General features: G+C 43.5%; 1 protein-coding gene and 1 non-coding gene across 3 annotated transcripts in view; both read right to left on the bottom strand.

The window, feature by feature from the left end:
* The window catches only part of Dhx30 (DExH-box helicase 30), a 30,609-nt gene extending 16,738 nt beyond the window's left edge, over positions 1-13,871 (bottom strand). The window contains exons 1-4 of one of the 2 annotated variants that reach the window (XM_021663618.2): positions 13,746-13,871; positions 11,879-11,973; positions 9,794-9,913; positions 3,406-3,501 (exon numbers count right to left, since the gene is read on the bottom strand). In XM_021663618.2, the coding sequence (XP_021519293.1) occupies positions 3,406-3,501; positions 9,794-9,821 (124 nt within the window). In that variant the 5' untranslated portion in view covers positions 9,822-9,913; positions 11,879-11,973; positions 13,746-13,871. The remainder of the gene's footprint in view (positions 1-3,405; positions 3,502-9,793; positions 9,914-11,878; positions 11,974-13,745) is intronic. The other variant, XM_060385212.1, reaches the window with a different exon arrangement.
* Positions 13,872-16,640: 2,769 nt separating this feature from the next.
* Positions 16,641-16,777, bottom strand: LOC132654948 (small nucleolar RNA SNORA43). The gene has a single exon (XR_009592549.1). It is a non-coding gene; the product is annotated as a small nucleolar RNA SNORA43 (small nucleolar RNA).
* Positions 16,778-23,751: the final 6,974 nt, after the last annotated feature.

The following is a 23,751-nucleotide window of genomic DNA, read 5'->3' as shown; positions in this document are numbered from 1 at the left end:
GCTGAGTTCAAGCTGGGAAAATAATTTTGCCAGCTAAAGTGCATTTGTCTCCAGCCCTCTAAGAAGCTTTACTGGGGCACAGCGTTATTCCTGTGCTTACGTAATATCAATTACTACTTTCCCGCTGTCACGTAGAGTTAACTGCAACAGAAAACCATGACAGGAAAAGCTGAACAATAGGTGGGCATGGTGGCTCATGATTAATGGCAGCACTCAGGAGGCAGAAGCAAGCAAATCTCTGAGTTCCAGGACATCCTGGTCTACATGCAGAGTTCAGGCCAAGCAAAGCTACAGAATAAGATCCTGTCTTTAAAAAAAAAAGATATAAAAAGGTTTACTAACTCAGAGATAGATATTTCTTTGAAATTATTTTTTATTTTATTTTTAATGTGTATGCATGTTCGTGGTTCTCTCCTTCCAACGGATTCCAAGGATTGAACTCAGGTCATCAGGATAGCATGGCAATAACTGTTACACGCTGAGCCATCTCGCCAGCTCTCAGAGATATTTCTGTCCACTTCTGGATCAGGCAGGACATCTCCACTAAATGGAATCAAGGTGCAAAGGATCTGAGTCTGCACGTGAATGTTTAGTAGCTTAACCTTTGCTTATGTTTTGATTCAGGGTCTTACTCTATAGCCCAGACTGGACTGGAACTAATTATGTAGCCCAGGTTGCCTCAAACTTGTAGCAAACCTTTTTGGCCTCAGCCTCCCAAGTGCTAGGGTACAGGTATAAGCCAAAATGCCTAGTTTAGGAACTGAAACTTTAAAGCACCAAAAGGCAACAGGAAGAAACCCAAGATAACAGCGGATCAGGTGTAATCCATAGTACCTTTGAAGGAAATAAGAAAGGGTCTATCAATACCTAAAAACTGGCTCTCTCAGGCAGCATGTAGAACTTACTCAACTTATCATACTCCACATGATAAGACATGGTCAAGCTGGCCGGTGATAAGAAGAAAAAGAGCCACAGCAGCCAGGCAAGCACCCTTTCACACGGGAAAGCCATATATCCTGAGTTGTAAGCCTCTGCAACAGGAACCAACACAACTGCAAGAGGAATGCACTGCAAACAGCAAATGTGGCCCTGGGTCCGGGCAGATCGTCCTGCGGTAGTGCTCCATGACACAATTCCAGGCAGGAAGGAAAAGATGCAGAGGACACATACAGGTGTGTTTCTAGATACAGTAACTAAGTTCTAGATACAGTCACCAGGACAGCTTTGGTAAAAATTGGTATGGGGAGTATAAGACAGTAGTGTGGGGATGGTTTGTTTGTCCAGGGGGGCTTCTCTGTGCAGCCCTGGCTGCCCTGGAACTCACTCTGTAGTCCAGGCTGGCCTCAAAGCCAGAGATCCACCTGTCTTTGCCTCCTCAGTGTTGGGACTAAAGACATGCACCAACCACCACACAGCTGAGAGGATCAATTTTTTACATTCAATTCCAAATCTAATGGGCCCTGCTCAATACAAACGGTCACCGTCTTCCGGGTGGTCACCGTCTTCCGGGTGCTATTTATTTTATTTGAACACTGGAGACACTATTTTTACCACATACCTTGTTTTTCTAGGGAAAATAGAGTCTAGGGAGATAAAGTCTAAGATAATATTGTAGCCAAGACTGATACTGAACTCTTGCTCTTCCTGCTTTCCCACTGCTAGACTGCAGGCGCCCCTGTCCACACCTAGCTTTTCAAAGCGCCTGCTTCAGGGCAGAAGTACTAGTGAGCCTCTAGCGTGCTGTGCCAGACGCAGTACCTGTAACCCTCCTACTGGAAAGGAAAAGCAAGATTGTTTGAGCTAGAAGTTCAAAGCCACCTGTGCAATACCGTCAGACTCCACCTCAAAAGAAAAAGGAGGAAGCAGAGGCGGAGGAGGCAGTGAAGACCTATGTGTAAGTCCTACCACCACCACATACACATGCACGTGTACACACAAACGAAGCAGAAAGCAGCATGGGAGGAAGAAAGCTTAACAGTGTATGTAAATCAAGATGTCTTCTGTACACCCCAAGGATGCCTTCTGGAGACACAGCTAGAGAAGGGGCGTATAGCACCTACGGGTCGCCACGCAGGGCCCTTATCCATCCCAAGAGCACAGTATACTCCTTGGCATTCAAGAAAGCACTGCCTACCTGACTCCTAGTTAATCCAAATAACAGTCTTTGAGTTTAACCACAGCACATCTGACACGCTCAGAGCCACTCACCTGCCATGTTGGAAATATTAACGTTCAGCCTTTTCAAGTTACAGGGCATTAAAAAAAAAGGGGGGCAATCAACTCTTGTTTAGAAATGGTAGGGGGAGGCATTTCCTAAAAACCTAAGCCAGGTGGGCAGAAGGGCTGGAGTATGCATTTCTACTACACTGTCCGAAGTCAGAGTCTCGGCAGAGTGGAGGACGGGGCACTGGAAACATGGCCGATCACATGCCAAAGAAACTGTCCCTGACACCTTTCCTAAGTTCTTGAACTTCAAAGTACTTTTCAGAAGCTAGACTAGACAGGCTCACCGCAGATGCAGCAAAGACTCCATGACCTAAGACACTGCTCTTTCAACTAGGCAGAGGGATATGAACGGGCAGTCGAAGCAGGAAAGGGCGCCCGTCAAGGCAAAAGGCCACTAGGAATGCTGGTCTTGGCAAATGTAGGAAAGATTTAAATTAGCCGGATGCGATAACATACACCTATAATCCCAGGACTCTGGGAGGCAGAGGCAGGTGGATCTCTGTGAGTTCCAGGCCAGCCTGGTCTACAGAGCAAGTCCAGGACAGCCAAGGCTACACAGAGAAACCCTGTCTCTTAAAACAAAAATAATCTAAACAAGACTTAAGTCTGAGGGAAGGAAAAGATGCTCATGTGCTCTGACTACTGGCCCCATCTGGAGGTACATGCTGACCTGAGGTGAACCATCATTCATCTGAGTATTGAGCTATTTTTCCCTATCAAAAAGATAGGCTGTCTTGCCAAAGGACTGTCAGATAGACTTTAATGTTAGCAAAGTGTTTTGAGGCACTGGGGAAATTAGTGTCCAAGCAGCCAAGATGGAAGGGTCAGGTCTCTGTTGTGAGCCTGTTTCAGGCATTTGACCTCTGACCCAGAAGAGCCTAGGAACTCCTACTAGCCTCAGAGCTTCTCCATCTGGCGCTTAACAGCTGAACTCATCCTACCATTTCTTTCAGGGTAAACAAGGAGGCCCACAGAGACTGCAGAGTCCAAGCCACGTAAACAAGGACCATGAAAAACCTACTGTAAGTACGTTCTCACTTGGGGTCCATCCTTTGCCAAGCCCACTCCCCTGACTCACTTCCCAGAAGTGTGTCCCTGGTACAGGGTTTCCCCTGCCACCCACCTACCCACAGATCTTGGAACAAGCTGTTGCCAGAGGCAAGGCTCGACCTTCCTTACCTCGAGAGATGGTCCCTCCAGGAGCAGGATTAACACACATGGGTGGAAGGCGGGGTGGGGGAAGCTTGCATTGGCGCTGCCTGTGCTGGGTCCGATCTGGGAAAAGAGAAAACAAATCAGGGTAACATGTTCTCACCTCTCACAGCACACACCTCTGAGCTAATTCACCCTGAGAATCCAAGTGGAGTTCAAGACAATACTGGAGAGCCAGGCACAGGTTCTGAGGAACAGGGAAGCAATGATACAAAACAGTAACTGGTTTATATGCACACCAGAAATATCCTTGTAGAGGTCCCCTCTGACTTTCCAGAACTCAAATTGTTCCCTCACCTACCCTTTATAAAAATTATGATTATTTTGTTTTTCTGAGAGCATTTCCAATAGCATAGGCTGGCCTTGCTATGAGTTCATGAAACTAAAAATAACATTGGCCCAAGTGCTCGAATCACAGGTCTATATTATTACATCTGGCCTCTCTATGAGTCTTAACCTATAATCCTATATGCTTTGTTTTAGTCTTTTTTTTTTTTTTTTTTTTAATAGACTTGGCTGTCCTAAGAACTGGCTGTCCTCCCCTGCCTATGAGTGTTGGGATTAAAGGCATGCGCTACCACTGCCCAGCAATTTAGTCTTAAATTAGGAAAATAAGACTAGTCAAGGCATTCATGTTGGTGCATACCTTTAATTCCAACACTCAGGAGGCAGAGACATGCTTATCTCTATGAGTTCAAGGCCAGCCTGGTCTATATTAAAAACTGCAAGCTGTCCAGGGCTAGATCTGTTCCAAAGTGGGGTAGGAGAGACAAACAGTTAAAAACTGAAAGCCACAAGATTCTATAAATCCAAAGGTTACTCTTTTCTACTCTGAGAATCAAAACATTTGCTCTGGGGCTGGATCGATGGCTCAGTGGTTAAGATTGCTGCACCAGGTGTATCCCAGCACTTGGGAGGCAGATCTCTGTGAGTTTGAGGCCAGCCTGGTCTATAAAGCAAGTCCAGGATAGCCAGGGTTCTGTTACACAAAGAATCCTGTCTCAAAAAACCATAAAAATAAAATAATTAAAATAAAATATGATCTGAAGGTGGTAAGCATGCCATCAAAACCAGTGTCTCTGGCAGCCACATTTCCTCAAAGAATAAAGCCCTTGCTAAAGCCTGGCTTCAGGAATAGGTTAAGGATCCCCAGTTATTACTCTAAGACCGAAAACAAACTTAGAGAGTGGATATAGTGACACACACAACATTGGAGAGGCTGAGGCTAGAGGATTGAAATAGGGACCAATCTGAGCTACACAGTAAGACTGTATCTCAAAAAAGTCAGTATGATGTGATGGCACACACCTTTAATCCCAGCAGAGGCAGGCAGAGCTCTGTGAATTTGAGCCCTGCCTGGCCTACATAGTGATTTCCAAGCTGGTCAGGAAGTGAGACCCTGTTTTAAAACGAAGAAAGAAAGAAACAAAACAAACAAACAGAATCCCAACCGAAGAACAAACCAAACCAAACACAAAACCTAAAACCAAAACACCACCACCAAACCACCGGCCAGACACAGTGGCTTACCCCTGTAATCTTGAGAGGCAGAGGAAAAAGAGCACTGGCTGCTCTCACGTTCAAGTCCCAGCACGCTCATGGCAGCTCACACTATCTGTAACTCCCAGAGGATCTGATACCCATACACAAACATACATGCAGGTAAAACACTAATGCATGTAAAACAAAAATAATCTTAAAAACAACAATACACCCGTTTGCTCTAGATCCCCTAGATGATTGCCTTAGTCACCAAATCTTATTATGTTTTTCCCTCTTAGAATAGGGCAAGACAGTTGGGTAATCAATAACTGGGGTCTACCCTCAGAGCTAAAAAGCAGATCTACACTTATTATAATTCATTCTCTTTCTAAAAGTGAACAACTAGGGCCTGGTGAGATGGCTCAGTGTCTGTTGCCAAACCAGATAACTTGAGTTCAATCCCCACCTTCAGACAGAAGAGAGAATCGACCCTGACCTCTACAAGTGTGCCACAGTACGCACACAAAGAAATAAAACTGTAACTTAGAATGTTAAAATGAGGCTGCGCAGCCCTTCCCCGTTGTGTGGAACCCACCGAGGAGTCACCACGTGGAAGGCCCACCCTCCTGAACTGAAGAAATTAATGGACAAGAAATTATCATTAAAATTAAATGGTGGCAAACATGTACAAGGAATACAGGGGGCTTTGATCCCTTCATGAATCTTGTGACTCGTGGGTAACAGAAGGCCGTTGGAACAGTGGCCATGCGAGCAGACACCACCAGCATGTTAGAAGCCTTGAAAGAGTCCAAACAATGTCTGTTCAGCAGAGGCGCTCACAGCCCTCCCTAAAGGGCCTATTTGACTGTGATGTAGAACTGGGTCATGTACATTTTCATATGAAACTTTTGCTAAATAAACTTTTGTGATACCCAGGAAAAAAATGTTAAAATGAACAACTTGTCACTCCAAATGTTTCATTTAGGAGACTAAGTGCTACATAACAAAGACCTACAAATTATATTTTAAAAAGTTTGACATTTATTAATGTGTGTGTCTGTATTGCATGCCATGATATACATGTGAAAGTCAGAGAACTCTCTGGAGTCAGTTCTTTCCTTCTACCACAGGTTCTAAGGATCAGACTCAGGTGTGATCAGACCCTTTGCAGGCCCTTTACCTACAGAGTCATCTTTTCAAACACATATTACCTGTTGTGGCTGAGAAAGAATCTCAGTATATAGCCATAACTGGCCTAGAACTCACAAATATCAACCTGCCTCTGCTTCCCAAATGCTGGGATTAAAGGCATGAACAACCAGACTTGGGCCACAAATGATCTTTATACGAAGCTCCAAATTTTGGAGAGACATGAAGTAAAATTAAGCAGCAGCAGCAGCTCAGAGCTGCCTCAGCAACCCTGCTGTCATCAGAATGTTCCTGGTGCGTTCTTAGGACTATACTAGTTGCCTGCCTTAGTAGCCCAAAGCATCTTCCCATGCACCAGTGATTTGTGGTCCTCTGACCACACTACTGGACTTGCACTTGTGCAAAGCCTGTATTTGCCAAGTCTTCTTTTCTAGTATTATATTTGTAATGATTATTTGAGAACTTCATATAACTTCAATAAGCCTTAAGATGCTTGAGGTATGTAGTTTATAGTGTTACACCTGAAATGCCGGTAGGCTCTTCTAGATTAAGGTTTAATTTTGAATTAAATTTCTGCTTGGCCTTAAGGGTAAGGTTAGAAATGATTGGCTCAACTTCCACTTCTCCATTCTTATCTAAAAAGAGTCCTCACTCACATTCAGGGATACTACACATTAAATACAAAATCAGCCAAAGGTTGGGAATGAGCTGATGAGATAGCTCAGTGGGTAAATTTGCCTGCTATCAAGCCCGATGACTTAAGTTTGATTCCCAGGACTTACATAATAAAAGGAAAAAACCAGCCTCTGTAAGTTACTCTCTGACTCCACATGAATACAGTGGCTAACGCACACATACCACATGTGTGCATAAATATACAATTTAAAGATGTTTAATGTAGTGAAGTGTAGGTAAATGACTGGATGGCTATTATCTCAAGAGGGTTTTCAACAACTGATAAGAAGTTGTTAGGGTACTACAATGTCACCAAAACTTTTCTGATGTATGGCTGGAGGAAATGTGAATTCTTGTTATTGACATACTGCTTTGTTTATAGATTTTCATTTGTTTCTTTTTCTAGACAGGGTTTCTCTGTGTAGCGCTGGTTGTCCTGGAACTCACTCTGTTGAGTTCAAGGCTGGCCTTGAACTCAGAGATCCGACTGCCTCTGCCTCCCAAGTAGTGGGATTAAAGGAGTATATCACCACAGCCCAACTTTTTGTGGACTTTAATCCAATACTTTTTTTTTTTAAGATTTATTTATTTACTATGTTTACAGTGTTCTGACTACATGTATGCCTATATAACAGCAAAGGGCACCAAATCTCACTATCGATTGAGTTACCATGTGGTTGCTGGGAATTGAACTCAGGACCTCTGGATGAGCTGACAGTGTTCTTAATCTCTGAGCAAGCTCTTCAACCCTGATTTTTGTTTGTTTTAAGGTATTGTATATTTGTGTTTTCTCTGGGTACACACATGCTACAGTGTATGTGGAGGTCAGAGGACAACTCACCCAACTTTTATGTGGGTGCAAACTCAGGTCATCAAGCCCATGCAACATATATTTTTACACATTCAACCATCTCCCCAGCCCCTGATCCAATGTTTTTTAAAAGTGTTGTGCTAACTACGTAAGACTGAGCTTGGTGTCTGTGTCCTGATGTTGGTGACAATACAGCCAAGAAATCAGATTTTCGATATGCAAGAAAAGGCAGGATGTTCTCAGAGAGTGGAATACCAGCTGGGGCCACAGCACAGGGAGTTCAAGGCCAGTCTGAGCTACCTATCAAGACACTGTTTCAATGTAAAATAAGACAGAACAGAACAAAACAAAACATTATTGGTAAATATGTAATACTCCCTTTCTTAGAAAACAAGATCCAAAATTAGACCATATTACATCCTACAGTTACTTAATGATAATGCGGACTATTTATTTGCAGGGGTTAGGCCCTGCTCTAAGGTCTTTACTGTACTTACTCACCTGATCCTTGAGATCCTGTCAGAAAGGTACTGACTTCATCCACCTTAATTTAATAATAAGGAAGTAAAGCACAGAGAGGCTCAGACATCCACTGGAGACCTCTAGGCAGCCAGTGAGTATAAAACAGTCATGTGAATCAGAAATCTACAACCAGGTTTTCTTTTAAGGCCACACTGGGTTCTACAAAACAGCACTAAGAATGTCACTTTTAATTCCAGCACTCGGGGAGGCACAGGCAGGTGGATCTCCAAGTTCAAAGTCAGCCTGTCTACAGAGTGAATTCCAGGACAGCCAGGGCTACATAGAAACTATCTCAAAAAATAAAACGACCCCCCCAAAAAAAAATTACTCCTCAAGCCTTGGTCTAGAAAGTCAAGACAAATTAATTCTTTCTGTTTTGACAGAGTTTCTCTGTTTAGCCCTGTCTGTCCTTAGAACTCACTAAATGGACCAACGTTGGCCTTGAACTCAGCCTCCCAAGTACTAGGATTAAAGACATGTACTAAACACCCAGCCCAAGTAACTCCCTGTAAAGACAATTTGCCCCAGTGCTCTCTAACTGGGGCCCAGCATGTAAGAATGTCAAAGAATGGCTGAGGGTATAGCTCAGTTGGTAGAGTGCTTACCTAGTGTGCACAAAGCTCTGGGATCCCTCCCTAGTACTGCATAAACTGGATGTGATAGCAGGAGGATTGAGAGTTCGAGATATCCATGCCTATATAGTGAGTTTGAGGCCAGTCTGAGCTGTGGGACTCTCTCAAAATAAGAAGTGTTAAATAATACCAGGCTCTTCATTTCTTTACAAAACCTGTTCTGTGCTTTCAGAAATCCCTCCCACAAAAGAACTCAAGTCACCCACTTTTTATAGCTCAGTAGATAACAAAACCCATAGGTTACTGAAAAGACATATATAAATGCCACTAGGTTTTCAGCTCAAAAATTTATGCTTTGTCTACACTAATCTCCATTTCCATCTTTCTCTTCTTAGTACTTGCCCATCTCAAAAAAAGGTCAACTTTTTTCAGCCTCTATGAAAACAGAGTGACTGAAGATACTCATGTCTTCATAGAGGCAAGAAGAAGCTGTTCACAATCCTGGTACATTGGCCCTCCACCTGGCTCCATTCAGTAGATCACATAGGTCACCACTTGGCTAGAGGTTCCCAGCCTCTATCAACATAGCACAAAGCAGAGACAACTGGGAGGATCTATTTAATCAACAGTTAAGGAAATTCTGTTCTGGTTCTAATTTATTTGTAAAACACACAAAGATTAGAGCCTTGTTCAGTTTTTATACACACACATATACAAATAAATAAATACAATTTGAAAATTTTGGTCAGTAGTGGTGTCACACACCTTTAATCCCATCACTACCTAGCTCCAAGACAGGGCTATATACACACAGACACAGAAACAGGCAGGCAGGCAGGTAGACAGACAAGACAGACAGACAGACAGACAGACACACAGACACACACACAGACGAAAAAGGAAAAAGAAAACCAGGAAGGATTTTGATAATGGATGAGCAGGAAGGAGCATTTGGAGAGAAGGGCAGCAAGCATGCACAAAGCCAGGACAAGAGGCAAGGCGGGTTCTGAGCGAAGGTAGGCAGGGTAAAGGTTCTGGGTAATTACCCTGAGAGGGTTAGAGTACTGCACTTGGAAGGGGCTCACAGCCTTCACAGTGGCCAGTCACATGGAGGCTTGGAATCACATGTAGAGTCCATTCTTACCTTTTCTGAATGAGTCCAGGCTGAACATTTCTGGCCAGGAGAGAAAGCTGGAATCCTGAGAAGGAGGGTCAAAAGGCCATGAATGTTGATTACTATTCCTGGTTCAAGAATCTGCAAAGACTGCAAGGGTACAAGAACAGAGACATTAGCCAAAAGAAAAAGGAAATGAAGCTATGAACCAGTGAGCCCCACAGCTGCTCCCCAGGCTTAAGAATCTGAAGCACCTGCCTTTAACCCAGCACTCAGAAGTCAAAGGCTAGAGGGTCTCTGGGAGTCTGAGGCCAGCCTGGTCTACAGAGCTAGTTCCAGCCAAGGCTACATAGAGAAACCCTGTCTGCTTGCTGCTTTCTACCTGACAGCTTTCTTCTTGTTGCTGTTCTTAAACTCCCTAAGCCTGTTAAACAGAAAGCAATAGACAGTGTCAAGACATGTAGGGACTACCCAGTTACAGCACTGGTAGATTTTCTTGGACTTTCCAAGAAGAAACTAAATTCTGTATGTACCTCCTATTGCAAGTGGCCTCAGGAAAAATGACTGAGGACTTAGGACAAACTGGGCTATTGGGCTTTCAAAACCTGGCTGAGGGCTGGAGAAATGGCTCAGTGGTTAAGAGCACTGTCTGCTCTTCCAGAGGTCCTGAGTTCAATTCCCAGCTACCACATGGTGGCTCACAACCATCTACACCCTCTACTGCCCTTTTAGAGCACTAATATGCATAAAATAAATAAATAAATAAATAAAATCTTAAAAAAAAAAAACTGGCTGAGCCCTTTGGAATGAGAGTTGACTGACAATATCGAAAAGTAACCATATTAAAGTTTCAGAATTAAAATTTATTTTATGGTGGAGTCCCTATAAAATGAATGATAAATTTCTAAGTAATAACTGCCAATGGTATTATTAATAAGAAATTATAAATACCACACTAGAGCACAGCTACTGGCTAGAAGCCTTGATGCTTTTCTTTCATTCTCCTGAGGCAGGGACATGCCTCCTAGTTCAGCTCACTGAGCACTGGGATTACAGGTATGCACTATTTTAACACATTCTACTTATTAGTACATTTTTTCCTCTAATTTTTTATTTATTTGCTTCATTTTCTGAACTCTGATCCTCCTGCATCCACCTCCCAAATGAAGGAATTATAAGTGTGTACCACAATGTCTAGCTTTTATTAATTCATTTAACTGAGGACTCTATCTAGAGATTACAGGAAAAGTAAGACTCATAATTTAGTAATATTGTTTTGTAAAATACTCAAACTGTACTTAAGAGATCTTTTTTAGTAATAGCACTCCTGGATTACTATATTAAATTTATACATCTATGTCATGTTTTGCACATTAGGTTGATGTAGGAGAGTAGGAGGTTCCTGACTGCTATTCCCTTTCATTTTCAACTTGTGGGGATGAGGGGAGTGAAAGGCCTAATCTTTCAAATTCATAGCACGACCGCCTCTCCCCCAGGGACGCTAGAAATTTCAGCCAGTAAGATACGGTGCAGTCAAGAGAGAATACTTAAATATGATATCAGCCACAATGCCATTTACTCACGTAAGTTGGATCCTCTCTTTGCCAAACAAGTTTCATCTACTACAGTCTTATCCTGTCTCATCTCAAAAAATATGACATTCATGATATCAAACCAGCCAGGTGTGGTGGCACACGCCTGTAATCCCAGCAGTCAGGAGACAGACACAGGTGGATCTCTGTGAGTTTAAGGTCAGCCTGGTCTATAAAAGTGAGTCTAGGACAGCCAAGGCTACACAGAGAAACCCACGCTCTAAAAAAAAAAAAAAAAGATTTAAATCATCTCACTTTATCACGTTCTAGAACATTTCACAGAGCTCCAAAAGAAACATGCTTCCCTTGTATTGCGGTACTGTTTTTTAAAATACTAGAATGACTCTAATAAAATTTATAGAGACATATAAATTCAATATGTCAAATTTCTTCTATGAGGAAACACAACTTCTAGTAGACTGACTATGTGATGGCTCCGAACCAGTAATAATGAACGATACTCCGAAGAGGACCACAAATGGAACCAACCACATGCTCTATAAGCAGGGCGAAGTCACCTTACCTTATAAAAGCAAGGAGGGGCTCAGATTTTGCAGGCTTTTGAACTGGAGCTGAATTCTCTCCTTGCTATTCCTCATCACGAGGCTGGGCCTCCTCCTAGAAAATATAATGTAAGGTCACTGGAGTGGCAATCCCCCTGAGAGGCAAAACTGTATCATCATATAAATCAACTTACTAACATTAACAAGTTTTTGATACGATAGCCTCACTCAATGGGTCCCCAACCTGTCCTAGACCAAACTAAATGTGAATTTCCCACAGAGCATCTATAAGAAAATGTGTTCTCCAAGCCCAGAACAAACCCTCATTCACTTTTCTAATCCCATAATATCTATAATATCAATTTATCTAAAATGACACTTCCAGACTGGGAAAATTACAATCACAATAATCTCAAATACATTTTCACGGTTTACAATAAACATCCATAGACTTGACCTCATATAATCCCTGCAACTCCCCTGAGAAGAATCTTCTTTCCCAGAGGAAACTGAAGAGCAGACATACAACTTACCCAGGATCCCATAGCATCAGGAAAGAATGGAATAAGAATGTCATGGTCTTACATGTTCATATTACACTACTTTTCTTACATATCAACCTGTAATCTCAATGTATCATGTTCATTCATGATTCAGGACAAGCACAGTCCAAAAGCTGATAAAATTTTGGACTACATATAGCTTCATAAATGAAAATACTTGGAAAGTTATGATCTTTGGGAGTCGGGTGGAGTAGGCTTACATAGATATAAACTTTGGCAAAGAACATATAAAGTACAAGTAAAAAGCATTATTATAAATCTAAATAACTGCATGCATACATGTATATATAGTGTACATATATACACAATATTTTACATACATGTATACATAGGTATATAAAATCAGGAAAGGGTCTTCCCACTTGGAAGTGTCAAGACTCTGGGATTTAAGTGTAAATTATAAGATGTAGTCAAGCCTTGCATGGCACATGGCAGTGGACTCACTGCCTTCCAAGAAACCGCAAGGGAAATCATCAGATAATGTATAATTTCACTCTGGCCAGTAGGTTGCATCCAAAACCAGGTTGAGACCTTGCAACCAGATTGCTGCAGTCTACCTGCTACAGTGCATGGCAAACACCCAGGAACTGGGGTTGTAAAGTGAACAGTCTCTGCATTGGAAAGTGGAAATTAAATGACCAATGTGTTTACACAAGGACTATCTAAAAAGAGTGTTGACGCTGTACTCTTAGCTTGAGGATTTTGAGGACTCCTGGGACTCCACTGCAAACAAAGAACCCACCATGCATTAGGTCTTCCCCTGCAAAATGGGACAAGTCAGCACCAGCAAACAAAGAACACCTCACCCCTTAGGCTCCCCCACAGACAAGGTCGGTGCAAAAGGGGCAAACCAGAGGAGTAAAAAAATGCATTAGGCCTCCCCTTGGAGGAACGGTCCAGACCGCACAGTGGAAGGAGGGGCAGACAAAGGTCTCGGGGCACTCCGGAGACTTCCTCCAGGCCCAGCCTAGGGAAAACCGAGCATCCCCTGAGGCGAAGGCGTCGTCGCGCCAATGAAGCCGCCTCTCTCGGCCTCCTCGGAGCCCCTGGCAGCGAGGCCCGCCCCGGCGGACCGGTCTGGCCCCCGCCCCGCCCCGGCTCCATGGCAACGGCAGGCCGAGGCCTGGCTGCCCACGGCTCGGCCCGGCCAGCTTCCCGGGCAGGCCTAGGATGCCCGGCCTGCTCCTCAGGCTCGCCAGCTACTCCTTCCCACTCTCCGCCAAGCCGCCGGCCGGACCCGGGACCCCTCCTCGCGCAGACCACCCCCGACCGTGTCAGGCTGCTTCAAGGGGCGCGAAAGGGTAGAATAAAAACCCCAATTCACCTGTTGTTACAGATGTGAAACAAGCCTCGGTGCACGGCGCATGAGCCGCGGGCCCCCCCCAACCACAGCCGGACTACAACTCCCACCAGCGACGGCGCAGTCCCTTCCGGGTCCCGAGGCGGAAGTCCCGCCTGCGGCCCCGGCGCTACTCGCCCTGCGCCTTTCGCCTGGCCTCCTGTGTGGGTGCCGCTTCTTAGGGGCTCGCGAGGCGTTCTGCTTCCTAGGCTGTAGTGCTGAGTTCACGGCGCGAGATGGCCAGTCTGAGCTTGTACCCGGGCACTGGCCGGAGGACGCGCGGCCGTATCCCCAGACACAGGCGGGACTTCCGGCGGAGCGGCCGGGGACCCGCGCGGCCTATTCCGTGGGAGCCGGTGGGAGCTGGGGACGGATGGCCACCTCTGGTTTGTCTCACTATTCCCAGCCGCAGCTCTGTGTTGTGTCTTTTCTCTCCTGCGTCTCCCCTCGGCCTTCTGCACTTTTAGGGAGGTGAGCGATATTGCCTCACAGAGACATAAACTATACCAGGGAAAGGACAGGGTAGCGCTTGCTGATAGCTTATGGGGGTTGGGATGGCGGAGTGAGGGGCGACTGCGAGCCTAGGCCACAGCTTCGCTCAAGGATGAGGAAAGGGGATTTTCCTGCTTAAGCTTTGATCAGAATGAAGCATGGGTTCAGTGGAATCTGCCTTCAGTAGAGGAAACTCAGTGGCATCGCTCAGTCGTTCACAGCTGTAGGTACAGTATTTCAGGATGCGTCCTTTCGTGGTATTTGGAGAACTAGTACTTGAACGAGTGCAGCTCGTACTTAAAAAAGAGACAAACCAACAAAAGTGTTATGTGTATGAGTGTGGGTGTGTGCCGGCTGACATGCCGTCAGATCTCTTGAAGCTGGAGTTAGGCTGTTGTGGATCTGCCATTGTCTTAGGTTTGCTATTGTAAAAATAGCATGACCAAAAGCGCTTGGGGATGAAAGATTTTTTTCATCTCATAGGTCACAATCTGCCACTGAGTGAAGTCTGGTCAGGAAATGAAGCAAAAGCCATGGAGGAACCATGGCGTAATTCTCATGGCTTGCTCATATAAGTTGTACAGCCCAGAGCTCCGTATTCCCCCAGGGGAGGCACTCTTTCAAAACCTCCACACTGCCCACATCAATCATTAAAAAAAATGCTTGTTGTAAGTCAGTCTGGTGAGGGCAGTTTTTCAGTTATGCTTCTCTCTAACCAAATGGCTCTAGCTTGTGTCAAATTGTCAAGAACAAAACAAAACAATAGTTCACTGTGGCCATGAGGTTGAATAAACGTGCAGGATTTAGAGAAAAGTTTCTGAATGTGGTAGGTGCAGGATTTAGAGAAAAGTTTCTGAATGTGGTAGTGGTTCAACCCTCGTTTGCTACAAGTTTGAGGCCAGCCTGGGCTACGTAGAGAGCACAGTCTCAACAAAGCAGGGAGAGGGTGCTGGAGAGATGGCTCAGCAGGTAAGAGCACTTGCTCTTCTGGAAGACCCAGGTTCAATTCCTAGCATCTACACCAAAGCTAACAACTCTCGTAGCTCCAATTCCATCGGTACTGCCTATACATCGTACATATTGGTAAAGGCAAGCAGAATGCTCATACACATAATAAATGTTAAAAAAAAAAAAAAGGCAAGTATTAGCTGGGCACAATGGTGCATGCCTGTAATCCCAGCACTCTGGGAGGCAGAGGCAGGTGGATCTCTGTGAGTTTGAGGTCAGCCTGGTCTACAAAAGTGAGTCCAGGACAGCCAAGTCTACACAGATAAACCCTTTCTCGAAAAACCAAAAAAAAAAAAAATTAAAAATGGGCCAGCAAAACAATCACCAGAGCCCACATAACAGAAGAAAAGAACCAAATTGATAAACTACCTTTCCTCTCTACGTAGGTAATGCTGTGGTGCGCGCACAACACACACACACACACACACACACAGAAATAATTGTAAGTTTGTGTTTTATTTATTTGTGGTGTCCTTCAGCATCCACTTTATTACTGAACTACACTACCGAACTTTAAAAAAATTTTATTTACATATTTAGTGTATGAGCGCTCTATCTGCATGTACACATGGATGCCAGAAAAGAGCATGAGATTCCAATATAGATGGTTGTGAGCCACCATGTGGTTGCTGGGAATTGATCTCCTGACCTCTGGAAGAGCAGACCATGCTCTTAACCAATGAGCCATCTCTCCAGCCCCACTACCAGACTCTTAAGAACTGAGGGCTGGTGAGACTGTAGGCATCATCACACCTGCCTCTTTCCTCCACCATCCTACTTTATTTTCAGACCAGAGATTAGCCCAAGCATCTTAGTTAAGCCGCTTAAGTACCTTTTATCGCTAGGCTAAACATTCCCGCGCTCCCTACCCTTTTTTTGAGACAGGTTATCATTATATTGGAGACCAGAGTGACCTTGAACTTAAAAGATCTACCTGTATAGGGAATGGAAGAAGCTCTGAGCAAATGTGTACTATTGACATAGGCAAGGACTCCAAAGCCTCACCCCCACGAAAGTGCCAAAGCCTTACCAAGGTGAAGCTCGGGAACTGGCAAAGCTTTCCTCAAGGGTCCAAGTGTGAGTGCAAAGACCAGCAACTACAGCTTCCCCCGTGTGGTTACAACTGCTTGTTCATAGAGACGTCCTACCAAGACCAGCCAACCCACCCCCCTATGCTCTACCTAATAAACATGCCAGGGGTCCAGAAGCCCACCTCATCCCAGCTTTCCTGTACCTACGTCTGTGTGTCTATCTTCAGTCCTTCCCTGCCTCAAGTCAGGGTTTCAGAGCCCAAGCTGAATGGGATGTGGTACACCTTACTTCTGCCTCCCTGGTGCTGGAATTAAAGATGAGCAACACCTTGCCTGCCCCACCCCCTTGAAATGTCAGGCTGTAAAACATTCTCAGTGCTTACTGGTTTCTGAAAACTGATTGTAGAAATAGCCACTTGCTCTCTGCTAAAATGTCATGGACACAGCGCAGCTGCTGTGCCTGCGGTGCTGCAGATCCAGAACAGCATCTGGAAGGCAGCCTGTTTGTATTTTCAAAAACTATTATTATGGGCTGGAGAGATGGCTCAGAGGTTAAGAGCACTGCTTGCTCTTCCACAGGTCCTGAGTTCAATTCCCAGCAACCACATGGTGGCTCACACCATCTAAATGAAATCTGGTGCCCTCTTCTGGTGTTAAGGTGTGCATGCAGAACATTGTATACATTTAAAAAAAACCTATTTATTATAATATACATATATGATGGTGGGGGGAGGATATGCATATGCCACAAGTTCCCCGCTGAACCATCTCTCTGGTCCGCATGCCTTTAACACATGACAGTTTCAAAGCTGAGTGTTTGCCGCAGAGTTCCCCACCTGGCTTTCATGCCCAGTTATCTATACTGCATGAGAGCGGTGCTCCCACTCCCTCAGACTGTTACTTTATTGCCTCTACTTATTTCTGGATGCATAACTCGGCTATATCATAGGACACTTTTCCAAAAAAAATTAGGATTTTTTTTTTCAGTAATAATGGATTTAACATGGTGCTTGAATACGTTCAAAACAAAAAAGACACGTACTCAGAACAGACCTGAATAGTAAGTGACAAGCAGGACGGTTGAAAATGAGTAATCATCTGGGCTCAGTGTTAGGAAACTGTAGAACATCAAGGGTAAGAAAACTGCCCAGTGTAGTGTCACACACCTTTGATCTCAGCACTCAGGAGGCAGAGGCAAGGGGATGTCTGTGAGCTCATGGTGAGTTTCAGGACTACGTAAGGAGACCCTGTCTCAATAAACAAAACAAAATTGAGTCACATATGGTTTAAGCAGAAGTTTAGTTAAATACTCCAAAGAGAGTGAGTTGCCTCAAAGCAGGGAGCACCATCTGAGTTCTATATTATGAATTAAATAAGGGAAATGAGATGGCTGAACAGATAAAAGCTGGCTGTCAACCTTGGCAACCTGCCAAGAACTCACATGGTGCAAGGAGAAAACCAGAACCCAAATCCTGCCCACATAAACAATGTGTACCATAGTACACACATGCATTTTTTAAAAGATTTATTTATTTATTTGTTATTTATATAGTATTCTGCCTGCATGCCAGAAGAGGGTACCGGATCTCATTATAGATGGTTGTGAGCCACCATGTAGTTGCTAGAAATTGAACTCAGGACATTTGGAACAACAGCCAGTGCTCTTAACCTCTGAGCCAGCTCTCCAGCCCCCACACATGCATTTTTTATAAGATGAGGTTGGTGACATAGTTGTAAGAGTATGGTGTTTAATTCTCTCTTTTAAGGTATTACTTCCACTGATACTCTGTAAAAGACAAAGAGTACTACAAAACCCATAATATAAGTGATGTTATAAGGAAGTCGGGTGTGTTGATTCTGATCCTTTATCAGTGCCAACAAGGGAAAGTGTCCTGATGCCTTAGTTTCTGGTACAGTGGGAACAACCTGAGTTCATTCAACTGCAAGGATGCTTAACCACAAAGAGCATTCTGACCATAAGGAGGTCAAAATCCAGGGCAGTTTTCCTTGGATTATTTCAAATTCTACCTACTAGGTATCACTTTTTTTCCTCCACATAACATCTCACAGTGTAGACATGCCTGTCCTTGAACTCACTGTGTAGTCTAGGCTGTCCTCAAATTCAAAGCTCAGTGGGTAATTGTTCTTGCTGTGCATTTCTGGTGACCTGAGTTTAATCCCTGGGACACATGAAAAAGTGGAAGGAGAGAACCAACTCTACAAGGTTGTCCTCTACGTCCACATGCACACCACGGCAGATACATCATGCACACACACAATTTTTTAAAATAAGAAGTGACATAAATTTTAATAAAATAGGGGCTGGAGAGATGGCTCAGAGGTTAACAACACTGTCTGTTCTTCCAGAGGTCCTGAGTTCAATCCCCAGCAACCACATGGTGGCTCACAACCATCTATAATGAGATCTGTTGCCCTCTTCTGGTATGCAGGCACACATGCAGGCAGGATGCTGTATAAATAATAAATAAATAATAAAAATTAAAAAAAATTTAATAAAATATTGTAGAGGAGACAAAAGAAACACGTGAAAAAACATGGTAAAAATGATAAGCTGTTCAAGAGGACATTAATGTATCAAACCATATCTATAAGCCAGTGGGATGACTCAGGTTGCTGACACTTTCAAAAAAGTCCTTATGACCTGAATTCAATCCCTGAAACCTATGTGAAGGTGGAAAGGGAAAACCAACACCACAGAGTTGTCTTCTACATGTGTGCCATGACATTCATGCCAACACACATACTGTATACATGCACATAGAAAACTAACCAACCAGTAAACAAAAAACCTGGGTTTTTATGAGCAAAACATGGTAATGATTTGCCTGTAGTAGTAGCAGCTACTTCAAAGGCTAAAATGAGAGAGTCACTTGAGTGAGGAATTTGAGCTAGTCTCAATAAAAGTGTATTAAAAAAATATCTGCGGAGGTGGTGATGTACACCTTTAATGCCAGCAGTTTGTAGGCAGGGGCAGCAAGAGGATCTCTTGAGTTTGAGGTCAGCCTGGTCTACACAGCAAGTTCCAAGATAGCCAGGACTAAACAGAGAAACTTCTTTTCCACATACCAAAAGCAAAAAAAAAAGGGGGGGGGGGGGAGGGCTGAGGAGATGGATCAGAGGTTAAGAGCACTGTCTGCTCTTCCAGAGGTCCTGAGTTCAATTCCCAGCAACTACATGGTGGCTCACAACCATCTATACTGGGATCTGATGCCCTCTTCTGTCTTGCAGGTGAATGTGCAGATAGAGAACTCATGTAAAATAAATAAATAAATAAATAAATAAATAAATAAATAAACTTCTTAAAAAATAAAAATATCTGATCTTAATGAATAAAAAGTTTTAACTTTCAATGTTTATCAACCATTCATTGAGGGTACTCATTGACCAGCCTGTCCAGACAGTGTTTGGTTATGTACTGGAACTTAGCTGAAGAGCTGGAGAAACAATTAATAGTTGGTTCCATTTGTGGAATGCAGTTCTACTGACTGAAGGATAGAAGCAGTGTTTATTATTGTATTCCTATGACTCAAGGGCTTGTGCTTTTGTGCTTTGGTCAGATTGAATCTCCTCTCTCTCTCTCTCTCTCTCGTTCTCTCCTTTTGTTTTTGTTTTTTTTTTTTTCATTTTGTTCATTTTTTGTTTTTCAAGACAGAGTTTCTCTGTGTAGCCATGGCTATCTTGGAACTCACTTTGTAGATCAGGCTGGCTTCAAACTCAGATCCTTGTGGGTCTGCCTTCAAAGTGCTGGGATTAAAAGCAAGTGCCACCTCACCCAGCTCTTGTTTTTGCTTTTTCCAAACAAGGTTTCTCTATGTACCTCTGGATTTTATGGAGCTAGCTCTGTAGACCAGGCTTGAACTCATAGAGATGTACCAGCCTCTGCCTCCCTCTGCTGGGATCAAGGAGAAAAATTCACCTGGCTGCTGCTGCTGGTGGTCCTTTTCTTAAGTAAGATTTTTAATAATTTATTTTTTATTTTTGAATTTCATAATTTTATATGTATATACCTGAGTGAGTGTATGTACATCTTGGACATACAGAGTCCTGTAAAGCCCAGAAGAGGACATTGGATTCTTTGGCCTGGAGTTAAAGGCAGCTGTAAGCCACTCAATATTCAGTGCTGACCACTGAACCCTAGTCTCCTGGTCCCCTAAAAGAGCAGTAAGTACTTTTAACTACTGAGCCATCTCTCCAACCCTGACCCTTTTTTTTTTTTTTTTCGTTGTTGTTTTGTTTTTAAAGAAGTAACAATTCCATCTAGGGGTCATTTTCAATAATTTTAGTTTTAAATGTCATGGTTTTTGTGTATATACATGATATACATGTGAGGGAGTAGATTTGGTTTTTTTTTAAAGATTTTTCTCTGAGACGGGGTTTCTCTGTGAAGCCTTGGCTGTCCTAGACTCACTTTGTAGACCAAGCTGGCCTTGAACTCACTGAGATCCCCCTGCCTCTGCCTCCCAGAGTGCTGGGACTACAGGTGTGTGCCTCCACACCCAGCTGGAACAGAGTGTTTTAAGGGCTGTAAATCTTTTTTTCTTTTTTTGAGTGTGTAAATATATAGGTATGTACCTTCATGACATGACATGCATGTGGGGATCTAATTAAACTTCCAGAAATCAGTTCTCTTCTATGTGGATTGTAGAAATCAAACTTAGGTTATCAGCAACATTACTCATTTAGTGATCTCACTGGTAGTCTCGTTTTGGTTTGTTGTTATTATTGTTGGTTTGGTTTGTTATTTGGAGATAGGGTTTCTTTGTGTAGTCTTGGCTATTCTGGACTCACTTTGTACACGAGGCTGGCCTTGAACTCATGGCTATCCTCTTGCCTCTGCCTCCTGAGTGCTGGGTTTACAGGTGTGCAGAACTGTACCCCTCTAGTATTTTTGTTTTAAGATGATATACAGATACAGGTACAGTATTTATCATGTACTTTGCTATCTTGTCCTCAAATTACTATTTATTTTCGAAATTTGTCTCTTTTATGAAAGATGGCTGAGACAGAGGTTTTTTTTTTTGTGTGTGGGGGGGTTTTTGTTTGTTTTTGTTGTTGACATAGGGTTTCTCTATGTAGCCCTGGTTGTCCTGAAACTTGATCTATATACCAGGCTGGCCTCGAAATCACAGAGAACCACCCACCTCTACCTCCTGTGTGCTGGGATCAAAGGTGTGCACCCCCACCACCTAGGTAGACAGGTTTTATTTTTTAGATTTATTCATTTTATTTTAGGAATATGCTTGGTGCTCAAGGAGGTTAGAAGAGGGCATTGGATCCCCTGGAACTGGAGTTGTGGATGATTGTAAGTCACCATGTGGATGCTGGGAATTGAACCTGGGTCCTCTGTAGGAGCAACAAGCATTCTTCACCACTGTGCCATTTCTCCAGCCCTGAGACAAGGTTTTACCATATATGCAGCTCAAGCTGAACTTGGACCCACAAACTTTTATCCTCAGCCTTCCTAGTACTTGGATTATAGGGGTATAATAATATTGAGGGGGACCCTGCAGATGGTTACAGCAGACAGGGAAGCAAATTGGAAACAGGTAAGAATGAAAACTTAGGTTCAGATTGATAGTCGGGCAGGGTCAAGACTTCAGGGAGTCTGGCACCAGGTGATTTATTCCCAATATATTTGAATAGTAAAATTTGGAGAAAAGATTTCTTGGTATAATGTAATCTCAGTGCACAAGGAAGCATAATTACATTGAACCTCAACTCTTAGTACATGTCATTTCCTCTAAGAAGATGGATTCTAGAGATGGGCTTACAGGTCTGGTCTGGTCTCAGTCATATAGATAGCAGAGAGGTCATTTGGTCTATTAGTCAGCTCTGGTCCTGGTTGTGGGAGCTCAGGGAACCCCTACCTGTAAGGATCATTTAGAACTAGCCACATCCAGTCCTACCTGAAGGTGTTTGATATGGCCTGGCACAATAAATAACGCAGATCACCAAGTTATTAATCACTGCCGTTACCAGCTTTCTGGATGGAAGAACAGGTTTTATATTTTTCCCATTGGAAAGACGATCCTCTGTGCGTAACACTCCTGGTTTCTCTGGAAATCTGTGGGCACAAACCTTCATGCTGTGCTCTCAACACAACACTGTGCCCAGTTAGGCACCTTGCAACCTCTCCCTGGGGTCTCACCTAGCCTAGGTTGTCCTTAAACTAGCTATGTACCTTAGGTTGGCCTTCAACTCCTCGTTTTTGTGCCTCTAATTCTCCAGTGCTGGGATTACAGATGTGCCACAATACTCTTTTGCTTCTTAGAAAATATATTTTATTACATTTGTGTGTAAATTGTGCATGTGAAGCCATATGAACCTGCATGTATGTTGGTATGTGTGCTGTAACATTTGTGTGGAAGTTAGAGGCCAACTTGTGGGAGTCTGTCTGTCCTACCACATGGGGACTCAGGTCATCAGATTTGAGAGCAAGAGCTTTTAGCCACTGAACCATCTCTCTACACTGCCCCCCACCCCCAGTTTTACTTTAATTATTTTTTCTGTTTTTGTTTCTTTGTTTCAACCAGTTAGCCTGGTTATCACCATGTAGCCAAAGCTGGTCTTGAACTTTATTTCAATAATCTTCCTGCCTCACCTCTTCCTACCACACATATTTGAACACCAGGTTGTAGTAATTTGTCCAATTTAACCTTGGACTCACTGTGTGGCCCAAGCTGTACTCCAACTTTTTTTTTTTTTTCAATCCTCTTGCTTCAGCCTCTTGAGTAACTGGGGTTACAGCTCGGTATGACAAGGTCTCTGCTTTCCCATATATACATGTATATGTATATATATGTGTGTGTGTATGTATGTATATATACATACATATATATATATGGGTGTTTTGCCTGCATGTATGTGCACCAAGTGTGCACAGTGCAGATCAGAAGAGGACATCAGATCCCCTGGAACTGGAGTTACAGATAATTATGAGCCACCATTTAATGCTAGGAATTGAACCAGGTCCTCTGGTAGAAAACCCAGCGGTCTAACTGCTGAGCCATCTGTGCAGCCCCTTTGTATTAAGATAGGATCTCACTTCAGGCTGGCCATCAGATCTGCCTGCCTGTGTCCTAGTGCTGGATTGAAGGACTAAGCCAGCTGTCAGAGGTATCCCAAACCTCTTAATCCCAGCACTCAGGGAGTCAGGGGCAGGTGTATCTCTGTGAGCTCAAGGCTAAACTGGCCTGTAAGGAAGTCCAGGAGAGCAAATGCTACACAGAAAAACCCTATCTGGAAAAAAACTAAAACCCAACCAAACAAAACCCAAAATTTGCTGGGCGGTGGTATCACAAGCCTTTAATCCTAGCACTCAGAAAGGCAGAGTGAGGTGGATCTCTATGAGTTCAAGGCCAGCCTGGTCTATGAAGTAAGTCCAGGACAGCCAAGGCTACACAAAGAAATGTCTTGAAAAACCAAATAAAATAAAGGAC

The sequence above is a fragment of the Meriones unguiculatus genome, chromosome 6 (assembly GCF_030254825.1).
Source record: "Meriones unguiculatus strain TT.TT164.6M chromosome 6, Bangor_MerUng_6.1, whole genome shotgun sequence".
NCBI classification, from domain to species: domain Eukaryota; kingdom Metazoa; phylum Chordata; class Mammalia; order Rodentia; family Muridae; genus Meriones; species Meriones unguiculatus.
The sequence above is the reverse complement of the archived record's forward strand: the minus strand, read 5'-3'. Positions and strand labels throughout refer to the sequence as shown.